The sequence below is a fragment of the Cololabis saira genome, chromosome 1, assembly GCF_033807715.1.
Source record: "Cololabis saira isolate AMF1-May2022 chromosome 1, fColSai1.1, whole genome shotgun sequence".
Taxonomy (NCBI): Eukaryota; Metazoa; Chordata; class Actinopteri; order Beloniformes; family Belonidae; genus Cololabis; species Cololabis saira.
The window spans coordinates 53,719,075-53,742,577 of NC_084587.1; the positions used below are offsets into that span (position 1 = coordinate 53,719,075).

At 41.7% G+C, this 23,503-nt stretch overlaps 1 protein-coding gene across 1 annotated transcript in view; it reads left to right on the plus strand.

The window, feature by feature from the left end:
- Positions 1-23,503, plus strand: part of LOC133447351 (protein jagged-1a-like) — a 61,306-nt gene that overhangs the window by 1,937 nt on the left and 35,866 nt on the right. The window contains exons 2-7 of the mRNA XM_061726027.1: positions 377-679; positions 11,629-11,686; positions 17,516-17,773; positions 19,237-19,297; positions 19,680-19,810; positions 20,015-20,134. Coding sequence (XP_061582011.1) covers positions 377-679; positions 11,629-11,686; positions 17,516-17,773; positions 19,237-19,297; positions 19,680-19,810; positions 20,015-20,134 — 931 coding nt within the window. The remainder of the gene's footprint in view (positions 1-376; positions 680-11,628; positions 11,687-17,515; positions 17,774-19,236; positions 19,298-19,679; positions 19,811-20,014; positions 20,135-23,503) is intronic.

Consider the following 23,503-nt stretch of genomic DNA (forward strand, 5'->3'; position numbering starts at 1 on the left):
AGGACCTTTCTGATGGACCACACACCAAAACAACAGATGAATCTTTGCTGCAGCTGCATGGTGGCAGCAATTTGGGAAAATTGGTTAATTGGACAGACTTGTGGCTCCGTACATTTCTGTATACTCCAGTTTTTAAATTTATATTCAGTATTTGCTACTCTGAGCACTTCCATGTCAAAGCCGGGGTTGGGAACTGTGAAACATTAGGAAGATATTCAGACTTGAGGCCATGTAGACAAAGACTGGGCCTGATTAGTCCCATTCAAACCAAACTGGCCTGAAACAGTTGAAGTTTCTCTACAACATGATACCTGTTTGTAATCTATGTGTCCTGTTGGCTGCTGTTTTCTCACATGTCCACTTGTTCGTTCTGCAGGTTTCTTCAGCTTCGGGACACTTTGAGCTCCAGATTTCGTGGATGCAGAATGTAAAGGGGCAGCTGCAAAGCGGCGCCTGCTGCGATGGATCTGGCAGCGTGGCAGACGGACGCTGCACTGCGGACCAATGTGACACTTATTTCCGGGTCTGTCTAAAGGAATACCAGATCAAGGTTTCCCCGGTGGGGCCCTGCAGCTTCGGCGTGGCCTCCACACCCGTGCTCGGTGGGAATAGCTTTTCTTTCAGCACTTCTCACAACAACAAAGCCAAGATCGTGATGCCATTCAGCTTTGCATGGCCGGTGAGTCCCAAACTACTTTACTTTTTGTTTCCTTCTGAAAAGGTTGAGTTATCTTAGGCCCCGTTTACAGGGAGCAAAAACGGTGGTGTTTTCATGCGTTTTGGCCGTCATTTTTGAAAACTCCGGCCAAAGTGGAGATTTTCAAAAACTCTGTTTTCACGTTTGCTTGTAAACGGAGGGAAACAGAGATTTGGGCTTCAGAACGTCACATTATGCAACAGAAATGTCACCAGCGTCATGTGTGCGACCTGTATTTACAATTAGTTTGGCCACCGTCAATATTTTCTTGTATTTTACCTGTTTTATATTATAATGTCACACTTAAAAGTAACTCCACTTCTCTGTCACCTCAAACCAAAGACTCTGGTTCCGTCTTGGAAGTAACTGGCAGTCAAGGCTGATTTATGGTTCCGCGTTACACCAACGCAGAGCTACGGCGTAGGGTACGCGGCGACGGCACCGTACGTACGTAGGCTACGCCGTTGATTTAATGCAGAACCATATTATTCAGGCTTCACACGTGTCATTTGTTGATGTTTTTTTCCAGGATTCTGATTGGCTAGCATGACTTTATCTTCTCGTTACACTGCCCCCTGCAGGTTTGGATGCTCATAGCATCTTAACAGCATATTCATGCGGGTTCGTGTAAACAAAGATATTTTTCAAAACGTAAAGGGGGAAATATCCGTTTTTGTAAATACCCGGCTATGTGTAAACGTGGCCTCAGAGTTTTTGATGTTTCTTCTGCTTCCCCGACCATATGTTCAGTCAGTCATTTTCTCTCTCCTGGAAGTAGAGGGTGGTTTGTGTTTGTGTCTTGGACTTTATCATATTGTACAGTGAGGTGATTCCTGCATCTCCAACCGTCTCCATGATGGCTGAGGAGACTCCGTCTGCAGGGGAACACTGACTGTGTTTCCATGCATCAATAACCCTTTTAAAACCCGAATATTGGCAATAACCCGAATTTGCACGGCCATGTAAACACCAATAACCCCTTTGAATAACCCCAATTTGCTCATATTGGGGTTTTTAAAAACCCCAATATGACCCCTGGGTTACTCCTTTTAAAACCTGAATATTGGGTCATATAAACGCCAAACGGAATATCCCCATCAAACGGAACAGGAATTTGTTTTCTGCTCATGTTCTGTTCACAAGGAATCCTGGTCTTTTGAGTCCAGGAAGTTCTTCTAAACACGGAGAAACCAAGACCAGGAGGAGACTAATCACTTCATAAATGTAATGAAGGATATGAACATTTCTGCATTTGTAGACGGTAGAAAGTACCGGGATAGAAGATTTACAAGAAGGTGAGAGAAAAGTTGTGCGAAGCAGCATTTGTTTTGAATTTGGATACAGGAAGAAGAGGAAATGACGGGAATTGTGTCATGATGTTCTCCGTGCGTCGCTGGTTTGATCCAGATATCCCAAATGATGAATTACCATGTAAACGGAATATTCTGAATGTTTCAGTAACCGGAATATTAGCAATAACCCCAATTTTGACTGCATGTAAACGTATTCACTGTACTGATGCTTGAAGCTCAGATGAGATTACAAATGGACCTTGTGTTGGAGCCACTTATTCAGACTAAAACAGCTGGCTGTGGAAGTCCAGGTTTTTATGTCCTATTACCCAAACCAAACCCGTGGGACATACAGTAAATATTTTGAGGGACCCTGGGGAGCCCGCGAGCAGTTGCCCACTTTGGTCAGCTTCACGCCAAATGTGGGATTATCTATGTGGGTGGAAAAGGTTTCATTTTCATCCATTAAATGGAACCTTTTATGATGCCGATAAAAGTCTGTGGGACTGGAGTGGGACAGGTGACGTTTCCTGTAATCCTGCACTGGACCGCTCGTCATGCTGCGCTGCACTTATTCCTTATTCTTACTTCTTTTTGTGACATCAAAATATCCTAAAGTTTTAATATCACTGCTGAGCCGTAATTGTGAGACAGTTGTTAGTTATGGTCGTTGGTTACTGTCTAATAGCTTTCCCCGACCACAGCCGTAAATCTGCCGGCTTGGGCCGATATTACGGGCTCCTCGGAGAGTTCCTATTTTTATGCAGTTTGGTCCTGGTGGAGTTTGAGGGGGTTGGTTTTACGCACAACCTGATCTCAGGGTCGGCTTGATGTGAGCGCACATCTCCCAGGAGCAGACAACCACTGGACTCTCACGTATTCTTTAAGTGATTGTTGCAGTTTCCTTCCCAAAACTACAAAGCACCGCCGCCGTCAGTGTTTCGGCTTCTTTTTTTCTTGTGCATTTTTTATATTTTTTTGTCCGAGTTTCCTCCCCTGACCTTCCAGCGTGGTGGGGATAAAGGGCCGTTGTTGGTGGCGCTGCTCTGCCGGCTGAAGGACATTCCTGCTGTTGACCCTGGTAACTGGCATGTTAAATGAAGCCATCGTGGTCGGGAGGCAGGATAAGGTTTCTGTTGTTGTTCGCTTTCCTTTGACTCCTTAGTCTAAAGTAGCAGGACTGGTCCAAACAGCCTCTCTCCGTGCGTCAGTTGTGTTTATTGGAGCTGTGACGGCAGCTCAGATGTGTAATGTCATGCCAAACCCACAGCATTTTCATCTGAGACCTCCACCACTGTTCATCCCATTCTTTTAAAATATGACTCATTTGTTTCACTTGTGTTTTTCATCCTCTCCCTCCTGGTGCCTTGTGCTTTTGGTTTTTACTTTAGATTTTTCTCCTTATTGCCTTCCCCTCCAGCTCCTGAAGCTAGTGGTGGTTTACATGAGCGGGTTTCTACGGTAACTAAAGCTCGGGCCGAGCTGCAGCCGGGGCTTATGGGACGATGCTGGGGGTGAAGAGCTGGGATGTGGATGCAGATATAGGGGGATATACAGTAGATGGGGGGAACATAACCAGCAGCGACCAGGGCATCGTCTTAGCAGGGAGGTGCAAGTGTGCGGAGATGAACAGTTGGGTGCAGTTTTGAAATGCAACTATCTATTTTTTTATATACAGGACTGTCTCAGAAAATTAGAATATTGTGATAAAGTTCTTTATTTTCTGTAATGCAATTTAAAAAAACAAATGTCATACATTCTGGATTCATTACAAATCAACTGAAATATTGCAAGCCTTTTATTATTTTAATATTGCTGATTACGGTTTACAGTTTAAGATTAAGATTCCCAGAATATTCAATTTTTTTTAGATAGGATATTTGAGTTTTCTTAAACTGTTTTTACTAGTTATTTGAGATTTTGTTGTTGTTTTGAGCGTCAAAATGTCATGTGGTGCGACCGTACGACCATGATTCTTGTTTTGAAAACTTTTTTTAAAATCACTCTAAATGTATTTAAATCAATCTTCTTCCCTATCTGGCATGCTTTCAGAACTGTCTTGTAGTGTGTAAGATTGCAACACATTTATATTTATATTTCCGTTATAATATACAAACAATGTTTGACTGACGTCCATTTTATGAAATATCATGTGGTGCGATAATTAAAAAAAACAACCATTTTTGTATAATACTGAAAACTTAAAGAAAAAAAGATGTCAAGATGTTAAGGAAATTAATTAATTTTAATATGAATCATGGTTGCACCACATGACCGTTTTTAAGGCTAGTGCCAATTCATCTTGACAAAAAACTCTGAAATCACTTCATTTAAAATTTTTATATGAATTTATGTGTACACAACATTCTTAATGTTTTAAAGTGACCTGTTGAAAATCCTTATTTGTCGTTGACCCACATATATATATATATATATGTGTGTGACTGTGTGTGTGTGTGTGTGTGTGTGTGTGTGTGTGTGTGTGTGTGTGTGTGTATATATACACACACACACACACACACACACACACACACGCACACACCACCTGATAACTGATGCTGACTTTGATATCAAAGACCTGTTGTTGTTTCATGTTTTTTTTTTAATTGAATATTTGCTCTACAAGTACAAAAACTGTAGAGAAGAAGAAACATTTATCCAACCAATCAAAAAAAGAACAATAATTCTTCATATGTACAGGATAAATTAGTTGGGGGGGGCTATTTCAATAGTAAAAACGTTAATGGATTGAAATTCAATTTTCAATTCAATTTTATTTATATAGCGTCTAATACAACAGATGTTGTCTCTAGACGCTTTCCAGAGATCCAGAACATGAACATAAACATAAACCCCCGAGCAATTATTATAGAAATGAAATTCATCTTTTTTTTTCAATGTAACGTATCTTTCATCTTTGTCACTGAAAGTTGTCTCATCATCGTCTCTAGGTTTAGGTACTGGCTTGAACCGCTCCCATCTTTATTAAACTGCATGTATGCTGTTTGTGATTGGTTTCCTGGACTCTAGCAAGTGTCCTGAGTCCCCCAGCGGGGTTATGTTGTGCACCACACAGGACCCTAAAGGGCTGCTTGATTAAGGGGGACAATGCACTATAGGGGTCTGCATTGACGTCACTTCCCCACTGGACCAGCCCCCTTACTCACACTGAGTGGTGAAACATTAGCAGAAATGGCTGCAACTAGTGGAGAAGACGGGATAACAGACGATTATCTGCTTAAATTAAAGTCAGTTGGACTTGACAGTGACCCGTACAGTTACTCCAAGAACCAGTGGTCCATGGACATTAATATTTGGTACAGTTACCAAGAACCAGTGGTCCATGGACATTAATATTTGGTACAGTTACCAAGAACCAGTGGTCCATGGACATTAATATTTGGTACAGTTACCAAGAACCAGTGGTCCATGGACATTAATATTTGGTACAGTTACCAAGAACCAGTGGTCCATGGACATTAATATTTGGTACAGTTACCCCGAGAACCAGTGGTCCATGGACATTAATATTTGGTACAGTTACCCCGAGAACCAGTGGTCCATGGACATTAATATTTGGTACAGTTACCAAGAACCAGTGGTCCATGGACATTAATATTTGGTACAGTTACCGAGAACCAGTGGTCCATGGACATTAATATTTGGTACAGTTACCAAGAACCAGTGGTCCATGGACATTAATATTTGGTACAGTTACCCCAAGAACCAGTGGTCCATGGACATTAATATTTGGTACAGTTACCAAGAACCAGTGGTCCATGGACATTAATATTTGGTACAGTTACTAAGAACCAGTGGCAGGATTTGTTGTAGAAATTAAAGTGATGAGGACACTGAACTTTATGATTTGACCGCTTAACGTTAGCTACCCAAAAATCCAACATTACCTGATATGAAATGGGAACCACAAATCCACGTTTCGGTTCCTGGAATCCAGTTGTTTCTGTGAATTGCAGCGATACATTTGTCTCTCTTAAGATTATTTTCCGGCAGTCTGTAAAACGATAACTCTGATTTCTTGCTAAATCTATGAGTACAGTCGATCGCACAACAGCTCTTTCCCATTTTAGATGTTTTCCAGTTGGTCAAACTGAAAGTTTACGCTGACACTCAGTCTTTCTGCCACTCAGTCTTTCTGCCACTCAGTGGTTTAACCCGCTGTGAAGTCTCATCTGTGACGTCATGCTCATTCCCTCTATTATAATTATTTTGGTCAACTTTGAAATCATGATTATCTACTGACTTTTGAAGCATATTGCATTGATCAAACTTGACCTTAAGGTGTTGAAACGTCCATGGTAAAGTCAGAATGCAGACTAAATTAAAATGATAATTCTTTACAAAAAGAGTCAAATGGTGGCGTTGCCCTGAGGGGAATCGGATGAGTTGGGCGGCGTAGTGGGCGGCTGGATGTTCATAGAGCTGAACCTTCTCATCATAACAAACGACTAAGGGGAACAGCAGGCAAAAGCTCTTTTCTTTTTATTTCATTATTTCAAGATAACTTGCCAAACCAGCTTGGAGACCTGCTGTGCACGTAGATTCAAACTAGGTTCAAAATGGAGAAATGATGAGGAGGACGGGAAATATTTGTGAGGTTTGTATGTGCATCAGTGGTTACTGCTGAGGCTTGTGTTGGATTAAATGATGTTAATCACCTCCACAGACACCCGTAGGGTGTCGGCGTACCGACAAACACAGACCGTTGGTCCGTGCAGGCCCGGCCAGCTGGATGGACAGCTGGGAAACCAGCAGTCTTGCAGGGAATGTGTTGTTGTTGTTTTTTCCGGAAACCTTATTAGCTCATTGAAAATGACCTTGGCCTTCTTAGGGCAGTGTTCTTTGGTCCAGGTTTCCAGCATGTTTTACATGTTTCCCTGCTTTAGCATGCCTGACTCAAATTAACGGACATGTGCAGATGATGATGATGATGATGATGATGATGATGATGATGCAGCATCTTGGTGCAGAGAAACCCAAACATTCAGGGCAGTTGGCCCTGAGCTACTGGATTGAAGAGCACTGACTATGGGCACCAAGCCTTTTATTAGAAGCTGGTTTGTTCTGGAAGCGGGCCTTTATTTCTAATTTCCGATTATTAGTATTGCTTGCTATATGTTTCTTTAATGCTCTTATTTTGATGCTTCGAGACAAAATCTGGACTGGTGCATATGAGCACTACGTGTGTGTTGTACGAGTCAGGTGCTGTCTCTCATGTTCTTCAGGAATCCCTGTAATCTGTGACAGATGTGTGAAACTGGGCCTTTTTTAAGCCCTCAGAAAACGTCCCCAGAGTGTGTTGGAAAACCCTGGCGGTGGACTTGAAAGAGACGCTGCAGTCTGAGCTGAGAAGCTGAGTGAACGACGTAGAGACCAGGCTCATAAACTAGAGACTGCTGCAGAAACAGTACAGCAACGGTAATAATAACAATATCAACTAGAAAATTTCAGGAAATTTTGATATGGGCATGCCCTACTGCCCATTCGACCCCTCTCGCTGCTTTGGTTTGGGGCTGTAGTGGTTGTGTTCGGGGTGGTTCTATGTCAGTTTGAGGTGTTTATGGTTGTCTTGCATTCATTCCTGTGCTCCCAATAGTTATTAATGGGGCGCGCTTTTTGGCGTTTAGCGTCCCCACGGTAACGCTTTTGACTGAGAAAAGTAATCCCCATCGAGGCACGATGGAGACGCATCTAACGATGTATGCCATGCATGGGTGCATGTTCCGGTTCAGGCTACGTTAACGGATAGGTTTTTTTTTTCACCGTGGTAAAAAACCCCATTCGAATGAATGGGGCCATTTGGCCTGGATTTTGACATAAAATTTCCTTAAATCGCAGCTTCATGAAATATGAATATGTTGAATTCCACAGCGTGCCGAGTCGGGGAACATTTGTACGATGTCTCCACGATAACCTGTTGCCTAGCAACAAGCGTCCAAAGTCAAACGGGCAAAAAAAAAAAAAAATGAAAGGTCAATATCGCAAAAACTGTAATAATTGGAATAATGAGGTTGTACGGTCCGTTAGTTCCAATCGGGCCGAGTGTTTGAAAGTTTGAACGATGTCTCTACGATAAAGTTCGGCCGAGCAATAAGCGTCCGAATTTTCGCCTTTTTTTGCTTTTTTGGCATCTAGCGTTGCCACGGTAACACTTTTGACTGAGAAAAGTAATGCCTCCAACTGCATCCAACGATGTATGGCATGCATAGGTACACGTTCCGGTTCGGGCCGTATTAACGGACAAAAAAAGAGTGCGGAATAATTAGGAAGAAAAGGGAAACCTTTTCTGTATACTAATATATCGCCTTCATTTTTCAGGTTTTTTGGGCCGTGTTTTGACTTTTGGGGGGTTTTTCTTTTCCACATCAGAGCGGGGTCATGCTGTACACCAGCTGGTGCGCAGTGGGACTTTTGCGACTTTAGCTTGTTAGCAAAATGCTAGCAAAATTGCCATTTGGGCCATTCTGGACGATTGCAATATGGTCATGCCACTACTTGGCATGCCCATAATAAAAAACCAACACATTATTAATAATAATAATTGAAAGGCCTATCGCATAAAGAGAAGATTTTTATGTCTATCATATGTTGTAAAAGTAATGTAAACTTTCTGCACTAAATTTCAGTTCACTGCTGATGGCTAACTTGCAATTTGCAAATTCCCAGTTTATTACCATGGAAAATCGCCAGCTTTGAAAATTCCTGAAATTTTGCATCTTTTGAACCAACAGACAACTGAGTACAACTTAAAAATGCAGTGTCTTGCCCAAAGGTTCCCCAGCGTGAGGCAGGGTTGCTGATTTATTAGTGGTGCAACCTAGGAGCCGTGTGCTATTCCTAACCAGGTTTTTTTATTTTATTTTTTTATCATTCAGGTTGAAAATGGCATGCATTCGATAGTATACCTTATTGGTAACTTTTAGAAGTAAAACAAAAATAAGGCATATTTATTTAAAATAACTTCTGGAGGGCTGGCAAACTATACAAGTGAAAGTTGTGCCCGAGTCAGTGGTGTTGCATTGATGGATTGTGTTTGGGTCATTCTGAGATCTGAAGAGATCTGAGCTCTGAGACCTTTTTCAAAACTCTAATGGTTATTGATGAAATCACATGTCCACTGTTTTTTCGGGAAACAAAGTGTGGCTGTGATCTCCTCGGGCAGTACTGAATGTTCCAGGTTTCCTCTGACAGCCGGTGATGCCTGATGTGCATCTGACTCGTAACGCTCCCAGTCAGAGTCGGCCTGGACGACGCATCAGATAAACCAGCAAACGGAACATGATGAGGAAAAAGCTTTCAGCTCTGCAACTCCCAACCTGCCTCCACATGTTGCTTGGCTCTGATTTCCTTTCTCACAGGCCATTTTCCCACATCCAGCCTTTAGCAAGAGAAAGCAGTTCCACCTCCTCAATCAAACATGAGGATGGGAATTCACCTGCACAGGAACGCTGCTGATGAGGATTTGGCAGCAGGTTAAATGCCAACAGTTTTCAGAGTCGTGTTTATCTAGTCCTGATAATTCAAATCATTTCCCAAATGTTTGAAGGTTTAAGCTCTCAGTAACAGCTGCACTGTCAGCTTGGTTCTGCATTGGTGACAGTTATGTAGCGATGGTATAAACATCTGGAGACAGGACACGCTTGAACGTCCAACTAGAAATCCTCGCGCTCATTTTCGATGCCCACAGAACTGTTATATTGTTTTGTGGATGAGTTGGCATGAAAACCTGGCAACCCTGCTGCACACGCCATTAGGATCAAAGGCGTATGTAATGCCTCATCTTATCTTTTCCTGAGTGAAACCACCTTTTAATGACACATTTAGTTGAATCATCTCGCAGGAAAAATGATGTGAAAGTTTGTTGCCGTCACGCCATCCAGTAATCCTGTCAACGGCGCTGAGCGCTCGATAAACGGACATCACAGGCCGAGGTCGCCGCCCGTCTGTAAACTACAGGACGGACTCTGGTTTCCTGCAGAGCTGAGTGTCGTTAGGTCAGAGTTTGTCAAGCTGCTGTTCCAACATCAGCAGGGTTGGATAAATGTGGACAGGAGGACCCAAGACCTCACAGGTTGAAACTGAACCTGCACATACGAAGTCTTAATTTTGATGCAGTAGGTATGACCTAATATCCTCATAAGCTAGAGAAATGCCAGACTTTGACAACTGTTATCATTATTGATTATTCTTGGCAGTGGTTGGGGAGTTGCTGGGGTGTTGGTGTTCAGCTCTTTTCATGGAAGACTAATATTAGCTGGTGACATACACAGACTTGCAGCAACTGAACTCTTTTCCCTTTTTTAAATAATAAAAAAAGGCCTTAGACCTAAGAATGTGTTTGTAGCAAGCTCGTTGCCACTGGGGCCGACGGACAGGACAGAGGACACAGGGTTTAGTGCAGGAACTCCTTTATTCAATCACACTGCCACACGTGCACCAGCAGAACCTTCTCCCAGCAGACCTCTTGCTGGTGTGCAGCCACTTCTTATGTAGCCAGGCAGGGTGGAGAGGTTGATTGGGCACAGGTGTGCCCAATCGGCTGAGTGGCTGCTCCTCCACCCTGCCACAGTGTTCATTGTGAAAAATGGGATTTGTACACAATGGAGAAATGATTTAAACAAATGTATCTTGTTGCTAACCTCCTTTTCTTTCAGAACTCAACTGTGATTTGTTGGTGTCAGAACTAGTAACTTTTTTTGATAACTAGAAGATGGTAAACTTTGACCATGAACAAGGCCAGCAAGCACTCAAGCTTTATCGTTCGAACCGGGATTGTTGGTGTCAAGATGCTCAGTGTGTCCCAGAGAAAACTGCTGTTGCTGTTGAACAGCTGACATCAGTCCAGTAGATTCCTGCTCTTTGCACCTGCATGCTGACCTGCCATCACAAGCAAAACATTAAGAACAACATTTCTCTTATTCGCTATTCACTACTGACAAGACTGTTCTCAGCAGTCTCCGGTTTCTTTTTCTGCTCAGTTGACCACAGTGTTGTCTTCTTCTGTCTGTCTGTTCTAAAGAATGCTTTTCTTGTTAACAAAGCCTTTCTTTCAGCTGCAACTAGTCTGTTTTCCAACTATTCTCAGTAAACTATTGAGTCTGTCGCTGAAAATCCCAAGAGATCAGCAGGTTCAGAACTAATCAAATAAGCCTGAACGACGGACACTAACTGAGTTTATGCATCGCACTTATCACATGAGTGGCTGATGAATGAAAGCACAAATAACCTGGTGTACAGGTGTACCACTAAGCGCACACACACACACACACACACACACACACACACACACACACACACGCTCACACACACACACACACGCTCACACACACACGCTCACACACACACACGCTCACACGCTCACACACACACACACACACACACACACACACACACACACACACACACACAGGCTGTGGTCTGTCAGTTATTACAGCACTAGATGTCTCTGAGGGAGACAGAGTTTCAGAGTGTTGCTAACATTACGGTGGGCAAAGACTAACTTTCATGGGTGGAAATGTAGAAAACACTCCATAAGAAGCTGGGAAAGTTAAATGTAAAGGAACAATATTTGTAAGATTTGCTTTGCTTAATTTTTGTCTGTTTTGTGTTTGCGTGCAGAGGTCGTACACATTGATCTTGGAAGCTTTGGACTTCAACAATGACTCTTCCTCTGGCAGTGAGTATTATTATTATTATTATTATTATTATTATTATTATTATTATTATTATTATTATTATTATTATTATTATCATCATCATCAAGTTCAAATGGGTTCATGCAGATGTGAGTTCTGACCAGCAAAATGAGAAGATCCTGTTGAGTTTTTTAGATTCACAAAATGGCATATAATCGACATAATGTAAAGTATAAATCTTGTTAAACAATCATGTCCAAACTGCTGAAGTTAAACAATTCATGGAGTTTTACTGCATACCCTGCTAGTTTTCTCTTCTTTTATGTCTCCATCTTTGCTAAAAACCCTTATCTAAATATCCCTATTCAAAAAGCTTTTGTGGAAATGGGGCAAAAAAAATGCATCAATGAAAAAGCTGTAGGGTGAAGGGAGAAAAGAAGGAATGAAGGAAGTAAGGAAGAAGGGAGAAAAGATGGAAGGAAGGGAGAAAGGAATGGAGAAAAGGAAAGAAAGAAGGAAGGAAAAGCCAAGAAGGTAATAAAGGAACGAATGACGGAAGGGAGGTAGGAAGAAAAAGGAGTAAAGGAGGGTAAAAAAGAGGAAAGGAAGAAGGAAGCAGAGAGCATGGCAGGAGGAAAGAAGGATAGAAGAATTGGGTCATTTTGACCCAAAGACAGCACGAGGGTTAAGAAAAGGAAATCATGCCAACTGTCTTTATATACATATTTACATACACGTTATAATTTTATTCCTTCCTCTGATATTTTTGCAGTAACAGAACAAAACCTGTAGCGCCGACTTGAGAACGTGTTTACAGTCCATTTTCTGACTGTGTGTGTGTGTGTGTGTGTGTTGATGGAAGCTGCTACTCTGTTGGAGCTCCTGTCTAACACGGCGCGGTCAGCTGCGCGGTAAGCGGCGCGGTCAGCGGCGCGGTCGGAGCTAGAGAGTGTTTGCTGGGTGCTGTATTTGGCGTCCCTCAGGGAGCTATTATAGGCCCGGTGTGAGGTCAGACCTCGGCCCAGGTGTCTTCAGGGCCGGCAGCGATGCACAAGAACGGCCCATTTGATCCCACTTTTAGTCCAAACATGAAACCAAAAATGTGTTTGCCTGCTAACCGAGCTGCGTTACCGAGTCTTTGTGTGAGATTTGGAGAGTTTGTTCAAAAACCATCGGGCTCGCAAACAGAGCAGAAGGATTGCTGATGACCCGAACCAGGACAGAGCAAATATTGACCGTCAGTTTAGCATCGACAAGCTAAGTGCCTCTAGCTCGTGGCCACCTGTGTTATTCTGTTAGCTCATCTTTCCATTAATGGTCTGGGTCAGTGTGAACAGAGACGAGACGCAACCTCCCATACGTGGAGAGCAGGCCTGGGGATCCATTCACATGTCAAGAATCGATTCGATTCTTAAGATTCGGAATTGATTATCACGCTTTGATTCGATTCAATTCTGATATTGATTTGGGTTAGTGTTATTAAAAATGTTTTCAGCTGTTGCATGAATTATATGATTGTAGTTATGCAACATATTAATACTAGTAATATTAATACTGAGATTCAACAGCAAGTATTGCAGCTAATGATGCTGTAAGGACCAATCAGCTCCCAGAATGCTGATAGAACTGCTTTCAGAAACATTATGGGACAGAATTATCAAACAGATCCAGGGAGGAAACAGAGGACGTTTAATTTTTTCCTCTTTATGAGAATTTGGTTTTTAGCATTTTATGCAAATGTGACCCCAAGACGGTATATAAAGCAAAGAAATATAGACAAATGTATGCAGTTATAACTGAAAACATTGTTTTCATACCTTTAACAAATTTAAAGGCAAAAACATGGCACCAATTATTCTTGTGTCCAACAAAACATTCCTTTTTTGGGCATAAACAGAAAAAAAGAGAAAAAAAAGAAAAAAAAATCATCTTTTAGACATATGAATCAATTTTTTGGAATAAATACCAAAATCGATTTAGAATCAGAAAACTGAGTGTTTAGTGTTAGTGATTATGTCCAGTGAGTTGATCTCTGATTGACGTACTGTTGCATTCACAAACAAACGAAGGTTAACAGACTTTGCTGAGCTATTTGCATGGAATGTAGTTGATCTCGCTGCTTTGCTTCACCCTCTCTCAACAGTATCAAAGAGTGGTATAACTTATATCACAGATGCCACATTACTACACATGTGTAGAAAACCTGCTCATCCATGTGTGTTCTGACGGCTCAGCAGAAATATTTTAAACTTTTCTCATGGACTTCAAATCATATTCTTTCTTCTTCAACATTGACCCGTGCCTCATTGCAGATTGTTACGGACTCTTGGCTGCACATCAAATACCAAATAAAGCACTTTTGTTATTAGAGAGAAGTTGGGAGGATTTATAAAATGCAACAATGACTGCATTTAAAAAAAATGTGATTTGAGCGTTTATTTATCAGATACAGGTTGTGAAGTAAAACCCTCATGAGCCTTTTTGGGATTATTGATAAAGGAGGAATGGATGGAAGTACTTAGGGATCATTTTCAGTGTCTAAACTGAAACAAATGCAGAGGAAGTTGGGTGAATGGCACGCTCTGATGTTTGTCTTTCTTCTTTCATAACACAGTAACGGTTATATGTAGGGATGCAGAAGCAGACTCAATTCAATTCAATTCAATTTTATTTATATAGCGTCTAATACAACAGATGTTGTCTCTAGACGCTTTCCAGAGACCCAGAACATGAACCCCCGAGCAGTTATTACATAAACAATGGTAGGTAAAAACTCCCATAGTGGGAGAAAAGCCTTAAGCCAAACAGTGGCAAGAAAAACTCCCCTTTAGGAGGGAAGAAACCTGGACCAGGACCTGGACCATAAGGGGGGACCCTCCTGCCGAGGGCCAGACTGGAACGCAGCTCCCGAAGCTCCGGCCTGCAAACATGCACAAAAGAGAAAAAAGGGGGGCCAGCACAAGAAACTACAGGAACGATGGACAAAAACGATAGCTATGAGATATTTATAATATCTCCTGCATGAGGAGTTAATCTTTAGATGGTGGTTGTTGATATTGGTCATTGGGGGTTTCTCACGGCTCCACGGGGCCAACAGTCTCTTCCCACCTTGGCCTTTAAGCAGGGACTCAGCGAGACTTCCTCTGACCCCTGAATCCTTCCAAATATGTTACACTGAGATGTGGAGAGGCCAACGTGACTAGAATTTTTTCTTTTCAGCTGATCAATTATTTTCTAAATAAAGGTGAGGCAGCATCTGTTAACGGCTGGACAGACTAAACTCTTCCTCTTTTATACAGTAGTTAATCCTGACACTTGGACCCGTCACCGCTGCATCTGTAAAACCTTCCTGAATGCTGTCTCTTCAGGATCATAGTCCAGAGGTTTTATGAGTTTTTGTTCAACTCAAAGAAAGAAACAAAAAAGAAAACTCTTTAGATTAGTGAAAAATCTCCTAATGTGAAGGAAGTGTTTATAGAGACAAAACCTCCACGATGAGTTTGCGTTATGAGGAACTTTGACTGTCTAGCTGTTTTGAGCGTGGCTCTAGGTGGACACCTTCCTCGGAAAGAGATGACTTCAACTCTGGTTCTACTTTGCCGTGTTTAGTTTATGTAAGTGTGAAGTGGAGTGAGCCGTGTCTGCTTTTACATGGACAGTTAAAACTTCCCTCAGAAACGCTGCCTTGAGCGGTTAAGCTGTTCATGAATGAGTCTGTGATTAGGGATAGTATTAGTACATTGTACACAGATTTAACATGTACCGGTGGTATTCCAAGCCTTATTCAATGTAAATACTCAAATGCAATACAACATTACAACAAACTACCATTTCCTGTTTGTTTAGTGTTCTCTACTTTGTCTCCCATTTTTATCAGTTTTAATTACTGTTAACCCTTGTGCTGTGTTTGGGTCAAAATGACCCAATTCTTCTATCCTTCTTTCCTCCTGCCATGCTCTCTCCTTCCTTCTTCCTTTCCTCTTTTCCTCCTTTTTTACCCTCCTTTACTCTTTTTTTCTTCCTACCTCCCTTCCATCATTCATTCCTTTATTACCTTCTTTGCTTTTCCTTCTTTCTTTCCTTATTTTCTCCATTCCTTCCTTCTTCCCTTCTTTCCTTTTCTTCCTTCTTCCCTTCTTTCCTACTTTCTTCCTTCTTTCCTTCTTTTCTCCTTTCTTCCTTACTTCCGTCCTTCCATCTTTTCTGTCTTCCTTCATTCCTTCTTTTCTCCCTTCACCCTCCCTTGACCCAAAGACAGCACAAGGGTTAATGCAGGCTCATTTGACTGACTGTGTTTCTGTATCTGGGTTAAAGTGTCTGCACTGTTTCATTCAAGATTAGCAAAAATGAGATGAGGATTAAAACTCGTACCTGAACTACAAGTTTAAATTTCGTTCCTGCCGTATTTAGTTTCAGTGTCAGTTTCACTCGCTCCTCTCAGGCAGGATTCATCAATGAAGTGCCAGGTTTGCATGTTTGCTCAAATCTCACATAAGGAACTTTTTCTTTCTCTATTTTTGGGCAGAGCTATTTTTCTGATCTGCTACCATGGTGCCATTTTTGGCACATTTCCTTATTTGACATGATGGTGTGAAGTGTAGCCGTTTGCTTGCAGAGCCGTGGTGTTACCCACTTGGAGAGTCTCTGGTTTTCTGTCTCTGTTCAAGCTGCCGGGCGGTTAGGTGGACACTGTCACCTCAGCCTGACCACACTTTCCACCCCAGCGGTGAAATACCACAGATAAGCTCTGCATTTCCAAAGGCTCTGGAGGACAGTCTGGTTGTCTGTATTTCAACTCTTTTACATTAAAAAAAACCAACTGTAATGACACATTATAAGTGCGGAAGAGTATTAGGGCCAGGCAGGAGAGAAATAAAAATAATATTTAGAGAAGGAAGATTTTTCCATATATATAATATCAATATATAATATACTGCTATTTCTTCCCTCCTAAAGGGGAGTTTTTCTTGCCACTGTTTGGCTTAAGGCTTTTCTCCCACTATGGGAGTTTTTACCTGCCATTGTTTATATAATAATTGCTCGGGGGTTTATGTTTATGTTTATGTTCATGTTCTGGATCTCTGGAAAGCGTCTAGAGACAACATCTGTTGTATTAGACGCTATAAAAATAAAATTGAATTGAATTGCTAACTAGAGCTGGGGGTAAACGATTATTTTGAAAACGATTAATCGGCGGATTATTTTATCAATTAGTCGGCTAATCTAATTAGTATTTGGACAATTCCAATGATAATTTCTCTGTTGTTGGATTGATAAAAAATCCTTAATAATATAGTTTATTAAACAACACAGTTTTGCACAGCAAAATAAAAATATAGAATAAAATTATACAAAATAAAAAGGCCAGCCTGTTTACTCTTAATAGTCCATCAAAAATCTCTCCTGTACAAAATTACAAATGATTATAAAATGTAGTGCAATGCAAAGGATCCAAATGTGTTTAAAAAAACAATCGGTTAAAAAAAACATTTGGATAAAATAGGGAACTGTTTCACACTAAATTTTTTTTTTTTATTTGATAAAAAAGTCTTTCATTATGCACTTCAAGAAAAAAGTCGAAGTGTCAAGATTAATGTTGAAGTACAATTTCGAGAAAAAAGTCTTTGAAAGAAAAAAGTCAAAATTTCATGAATAAAGTTGAAATGTTGAGAAAAAGGCAAAATTTCGACTTTATTCTCGACATTTTTGACTTTTTTCTCGAAGTGCACAATAAAAAAAAATCTTCCCCTCTCAGATATTTTTTCTCCTGCATGGCCCTGATACTCTGCCGTATTCTAACTGATGAAATGAGTGTAAAGTGTAAGGTGTGAGCCTAAATGCTGAACTGATTGAAATGGTTGTATTAACAGGTGTTGGTGGGGCGGTGATTGAGAAAGCCTTCCACTCTGGGATGATCAACCCCGGCCGGCAGTGGCAGAACCTGGAGCACAATGGCCCCGTGGCTCAGTTCCACTTCCAGGTCCGCCTCATGTGTGACGAGCACTACTACGGCTTCGGCTGCAACAAGTTCTGCCGGCCACGGGACGACTTCTTCGGCCACTACGAGTGCGACCACAATGGCAACAAGACGTGTCTGGAGGGCTGGTCCGGACCGGACTGCAGTGCGGGTGAGTAGGCCTGTGTTGAAAACATCAATTTTCCAATAAATTGATTCTCATATTAATTCCTAAAAATCGATTCATATGTCTAAAGATCGACATATTTTTTTTTCCCATCATTACATTACAACTTTTGGTATGTTTTTTGTTTATGCCCAAAAAAGGAATGTTTTGTTAGGCACGAGAAAAACTGGTGCCATGTTTTTTTTTTGTTTTTTTTTAACCTATTTTTACCTTCTCCTGGCTCTCGGCGAAGACGGACGCTTTTCTGCTCCTCTCCCTTATCTATCTGCCCTGCTACTGCTCTTGTCCTGTCTCGTCTTCAGAGTCTCTCCTTTTCACTCCTCCGAAATTCTACAATCATGGAATTGATTGACTGTTCTCTCAGCACAATTGACCAAATTTTTGCGACAAGAAGTCAGGGGGTAAGGGAGCCCTCTTGCCCCGATGGGACATTTTTAGCTAGATACACAATGGATTCCTACAAATATTGGAAACCGTTGTGTTTGGCGATCCTGTCTGTCGAGGATGTTGAAGATGCCTTCATAATTGGATTTATGATAGCAGGATTTCTCCTAATCGGAGGGGGGGGGGGGGGGGATTCCTGGTCTACCGACAAACGCGTAAGTCGTCGACAGCTGTTTTGGCTCTTTCAGAGCTGCCGGACGTGGCTGATGGGATAAGCACGGCTATCAACACTCAGACTTTAACGCTGGGGGAGCAAAGCCGTAAGCTGGATGCGATTCTTGAACAGAATCGCAGGCTGGCGGTGGCCTTTGAGCTCATTGGCAAGATGGAGAAGACCTTGGAGAAGTTGGAAGCTCGGCTTGGCGGGAATTGATCACAAATTCGTCTGTTTGGAGTCGCCATTGATGAACCAGAGACTACAGCAGACGGAAAATTACTGAATTTTTCTGTTTGCAATATAATTGTTGATTCTATAATCTGGCCTTGACAGGGCGGTTTGGCCGATCGCTCTAGTCACAATCTCCCTGGTGGAATGTAAACAAGGGACTCTGCCCCCACTAACCCTCCCCTCTCCAGGAACATCTGTGGACCTGTTTTCAGAACTGACCGAGCCGACTGATAACATCAAGGACGTAGGAAGTTCAAAGAAGTTCACGGACTTACCGCTTACACACACACTTGCTGATAACCACACCTCCCTCGTTCTCAACGCCTTCCTTGGCCCCTCCTCTTATCAGCCCCCACCAATGCAGTCTCCGGGTTTCGAGCGCCACGAAGCCGCGGCGATCACCTGGATGTGCTGTGCCGGGATTTGTATGTTAACTTGAGTTGGAAGAGACGTGTCTTCCTGTTGGTGCCTTCATGCATTCAGATATTTGTTAGAAATGAGGACACGTATGACTAAATTATTATTTTTTTTTTATTATTTTTTTTTCTCAAGAGATCCACATTCTTCTCTTCTCATGGATATGTGATGTGTTTTCTGTCTCTGCGTGTCTTTGTAGCAATCTGCAGGCAGAGCTGCAGTACACAACACGGATCCTGCAAAGTTCCTGGAGAGTGCAAGTGAGAACACACACGTAACGATGTTTTCTGCAACACAATGACACATATTTTTGTATTGTAGTGAATTGGCTTGGTCAGGTGGTAGCAAGACTTAGCATTTACTGACATTTACTCTACACTATATGTGGTATGTAATGATTTTTACTCAAAGTTGAACTGTTCTACATTTCTGTATATTCATCAGTTCTTCTCTCCTTTTTAAATGTATAACCAGTGAACTTCTTCAAAAATCACGCATCATGCACTACTCACACTCACTGATAGAGAACTATTTTCAGATGTGAACAATTGTTTTTTTTAGTTATGATGTTTTGCTTTTTCTTTCTCATTTACTGTCATAATAGTCATATTTGACTGTGTGTGTTTTGTTTTGGTGTGTCAGATGTCTGTATGGCTGGCAGGGGGAATACTGCGACCAGTGTATCCCTCATCCTGGGTGTGTTCATGGCAGCTGTTTGGAGCCTTGGCAGTGTCTCTGCGACACCAACTACGGAGGACAGCTGTGTGACAAAGGTACAGACATCTTAAACCCTTCTGGCAGCTTGAAGTCCGTCATTTACCAGATATTTTTCCCTTTAGACATTAAATAAAAACATGGAATTGTAAGTACAACAGGTCAAAAGTACCAGCATGCTTGTGAAAGAAATGTATCTCCTAAAGAGACAGGAAAGTCCATGTGTTTACGAGGATGCTGAAGTGTCTCTCTTCATCCTGCAGACCTGAACACGTGCCGAACGCGTCAGCCGTGTTTGAACGGAGGAACCTGCAGCAACACAGGACCAGACAAATACCACTGCTCCTGTCCTGACGGCTTCTCCGGGGTCAACTGTCAGATCGGTGAGGGGAGGAGGGTTGAGTTAACTAAAGAGCCTACACTGCAAAAACTCAAAATCTTAACAAGAAAATATCTCTTATTTCTAGTTAAAATGTCTAATTTTTAGTCAAAAAATCCCATTACACTAGATTCATCACTGGAAAAAAACATCAATTTTCACCTGTTTCAAGTATATTTTCACTTAAAATAAGTAGAAAAATCTGCCAGTGGAACAAGATTTTTTTACTTGTAATAAGAAGATAAATCTTGTTCCACTGGCAGATTTTTCTACTTATTTCAAGTGAAAATTTACTTGAAACAGGTGAAAATTGTCAAATAACAAGTTATTTTTCTGGTAATGACTCTTGTTTTAAGTGTAATGAGATTTTTCTGACTAAAAATGAGACATTTTAACTAGAAATAAGAAAATATTCCTGGTAAGATTTTGAGTTTTTGCAGTGTAAACCCTGCTGCGAGGCTCGATCTGAAGCTCCTATTCAGGATTTATGGGTGTAGAGTGATTGTAGTGTGTTGGTAAACCAGATAGAGGACAGCAGGACGGGAAACAGTGTGGTGGGTTGATTGTTGCCACATGAGCAGCCGTGGAAAGGCCAGGACTACTACTACAATGGTCGTTGTGGGTGTACTGTAGGTATAAAATATACTGTATATACAAAATATCCCAAAACCTGGTGAGGAATAAAGATGAAGCTGTAATCACAAAGTCTTCCACAAAACCTTTGATCGTTGCATGTACTGTTGTGTTCCTTCACAACCGTTAATCTGAAAATACTAATAAATAGATAATAATTTGCCTTTTCATTTCTAACAGGACTCAGAAATGTCCTGAGTGTACAGTGTATTAACCCTGGTACTGTCTTTGGGTCAATATGACCTAATTCTCCTGTTCCTTCTTTCCTCCTGCTCTCTCCTTCCTTCTCCCTTCCTCTTTCCTCACTCCCTTCCTTCTTTTGTCCCTTCCTTCCTTCTTTCCTCCCTTCTTTCTTTCCTTCTTTCCTCCCTTCTTTCCTTCCTTCTTTTCTCCCTTACTTCCTCCTTTCCTCACTTCCTTCCTTCTTTTTTCCCTTCCTTCCTTCTTTCCTCCCTTCCTTCCTTCTTTTTTCCCTTCCTTCCTTCTTTCCTCCCTTCTTTCCTTCCTTCTTTCCTCCCTTCTTTCCTTCCTTTTTTCCTCACTTCCTTCCTTCTTTTTTCCCTTCCTTCCTTCTTTCCTTCCTTCCTTCTTTTTTCCCTTCCTTCCTTCTTTCCTTCCTTCCTTCTTTTTTCCCTTCCTTCCTTCTTTCCTCCCTTATTTTCTCCCTTCTGTCCTTCCTTCTTTTCTCCCTTCCTTCCTTCTTTTCTCCCTTCCTTCCTTCTTTCCTCCCTTCTTTCCTCCCTTCCTTCCTTCTTTTTTCCCTTCCTTCCTTCTTTCCTCCCTTATTTTCTCCCTTCTTTCCTTCCTTCTTTTCTCCATTCCTTCCTTCTTTTCTCCCTTCTTTCCTCACTTCCTTCCTTCTTTTTTCCCTTCCTTCCTTCTTTCCTTCCTTCCTTCTTTTTTCCCTTCCTTCCTTCTTTCCTTCCTTCCTTCTTTTTTCCCTTCCTTCCTTCTTTTCTCCCTTATTTTCTCCCTTCTGTCCTTCCTTCTTTTCTCCCTTCCTTCCTTCTTTCCTTCTTTCCTCCCTTATTTTCTCCCTTCTTTCCTTCCTTCTTTTCTCCCTTACTTCCTTCTTTCCTCCCTTCCTTCCTTCTTTTTTCCCTTCCTTCCTTCTTTCCTCCCTTATTTTCTCCCTTTTTTCCTCCCTTCTTTCCTTCCTTCCTTCCTTATTTTCTCCCTTCCTTCCTTCTTTCCTTCCTTCTTTTCTCCCTTCCTTCCTTCTTTTCTTCCTTATTTTCTCCCTTCCTTCCTTCTTTCCTCCCTTATTTTCTCCCTTTTTTCCTCCCTTCTTTCCTTCCTTCTTTCCTTCTTTTCTCCCTTCCTTCCTTCTTTTCTCCCTTCCTTCCTTCTTTCCTTCCTTCTTTTCTCCCTTCCTTCCTTCTTTTCTTCTTTATTTTCTCCCTTCCTCCCTTCTTTCCTTCCTTCTTTCCTTCTTTTCTCCCTTCCTTCCTTCTTTTCTCCCTTCCTTCCTTCTTTCCTTCCTTCTTTTCTCCCTTCCTTCCTTCTTTTCTTCCTTCTTTTCTCCCTTCCTTCCTTTTTTTTTCTTCCTTCCTTCTTTTCTCCCTTCCTTCCTTCTTTCCTTCCTTCTTTTCTTCCTTCCTTCCTTCTTTCCTCCCTTATTTTCTCCCTTCTTTCCTTCCTTCTTTTCTCCCTTACTTCCTTCTTTCCTTCCTTCCTTCTTTCCTTCCTTCTTTCCTCCCTTCCTTCCTTCTTTTCTCCCTTCTTTCCTCCCTTCCTTCCTTCTTTTCTCCCTTACTTCCTTCTTTCCTCCCTTCCTTCCTTCTTTTCTCCCTTACTTCCTTCTTTTCTCCCTTACTTCCTTCTTTCCTCCCTTCCTTCCTTCTTTCCTCCCTTCTTTTCTCCCTTCCTTCCTTTTTTTTTCTTCCTTCCTTCTTTCCTCCCTTCCTTCCTTCTTTTTTCCCTTCCTTCCTTCTTTCCTCCCTTATTTTCTCCCTTCTTTCCTTCCTTCTTTTCTCCATTCCTTCCTTCTTTTCTCCCTTCTTTCCTCACTTCCTTCCTTCTTTTTTCCCTTCCTTCCTTCTTTCCTTCCTTCCTTCTTTTTTCCCTTCCTTCCTTCTTTCCTTCCTTCCTTCTTTTTTCCCTTCCTTCCTTCTTTTCTCCCTTATTTTCTCCCTTCTGTCCTTCCTTCTTTTCTCCCTTCCTTCCTTCTTTCCTTCTTTCCTCCCTTATTTTCTCCCTTCTTTCCTTCCTTCTTTTCTCCCTTACTTCCTTCTTTCCTCCCTTCCTTCCTTCTTTTTTCCCTTCCTTCCTTCTTTCCTCCCTTATTTTCTCCCTTTTTTCCTCCCTTCTTTCCTTCCTTCCTTCCTTATTTTCTCCCTTCCTTCCTTCTTTCCTTCCTTCTTTTCTCCCTTCCTTCCTTCTTTTCTTCCTTATTTTCTCCCTTCCTTCCTTCTTTCCTCCCTTATTTTCTCCCTTTTTTCCTCCCTTCTTTCCTTCCTTCTTTCCTTCTTTTCTCCCTTCCTTCCTTCTTTCCTTCCTTCTTTTCTCCCTTCCTTCCTTCTTTTCTTCTTTATTTTCTCCCTTCCTCCCTTCTTTCCTTCCTTCTTTCCTTCTTTTCTCCCTTCCTTCCTTCTTTTCTCCCTTCCTTCCTTCTTTCCTTCCTTCTTTTCTCCCTTCCTTCCTTCTTTTCTTCCTTCTTTTCTCCCTTCCTTCCTTTTTTTTTCTTCCTTCCTTCTTTTCTCCCTTCCTTCCTTCTTTCCTTCCTTCTTTTCTTCCTTCC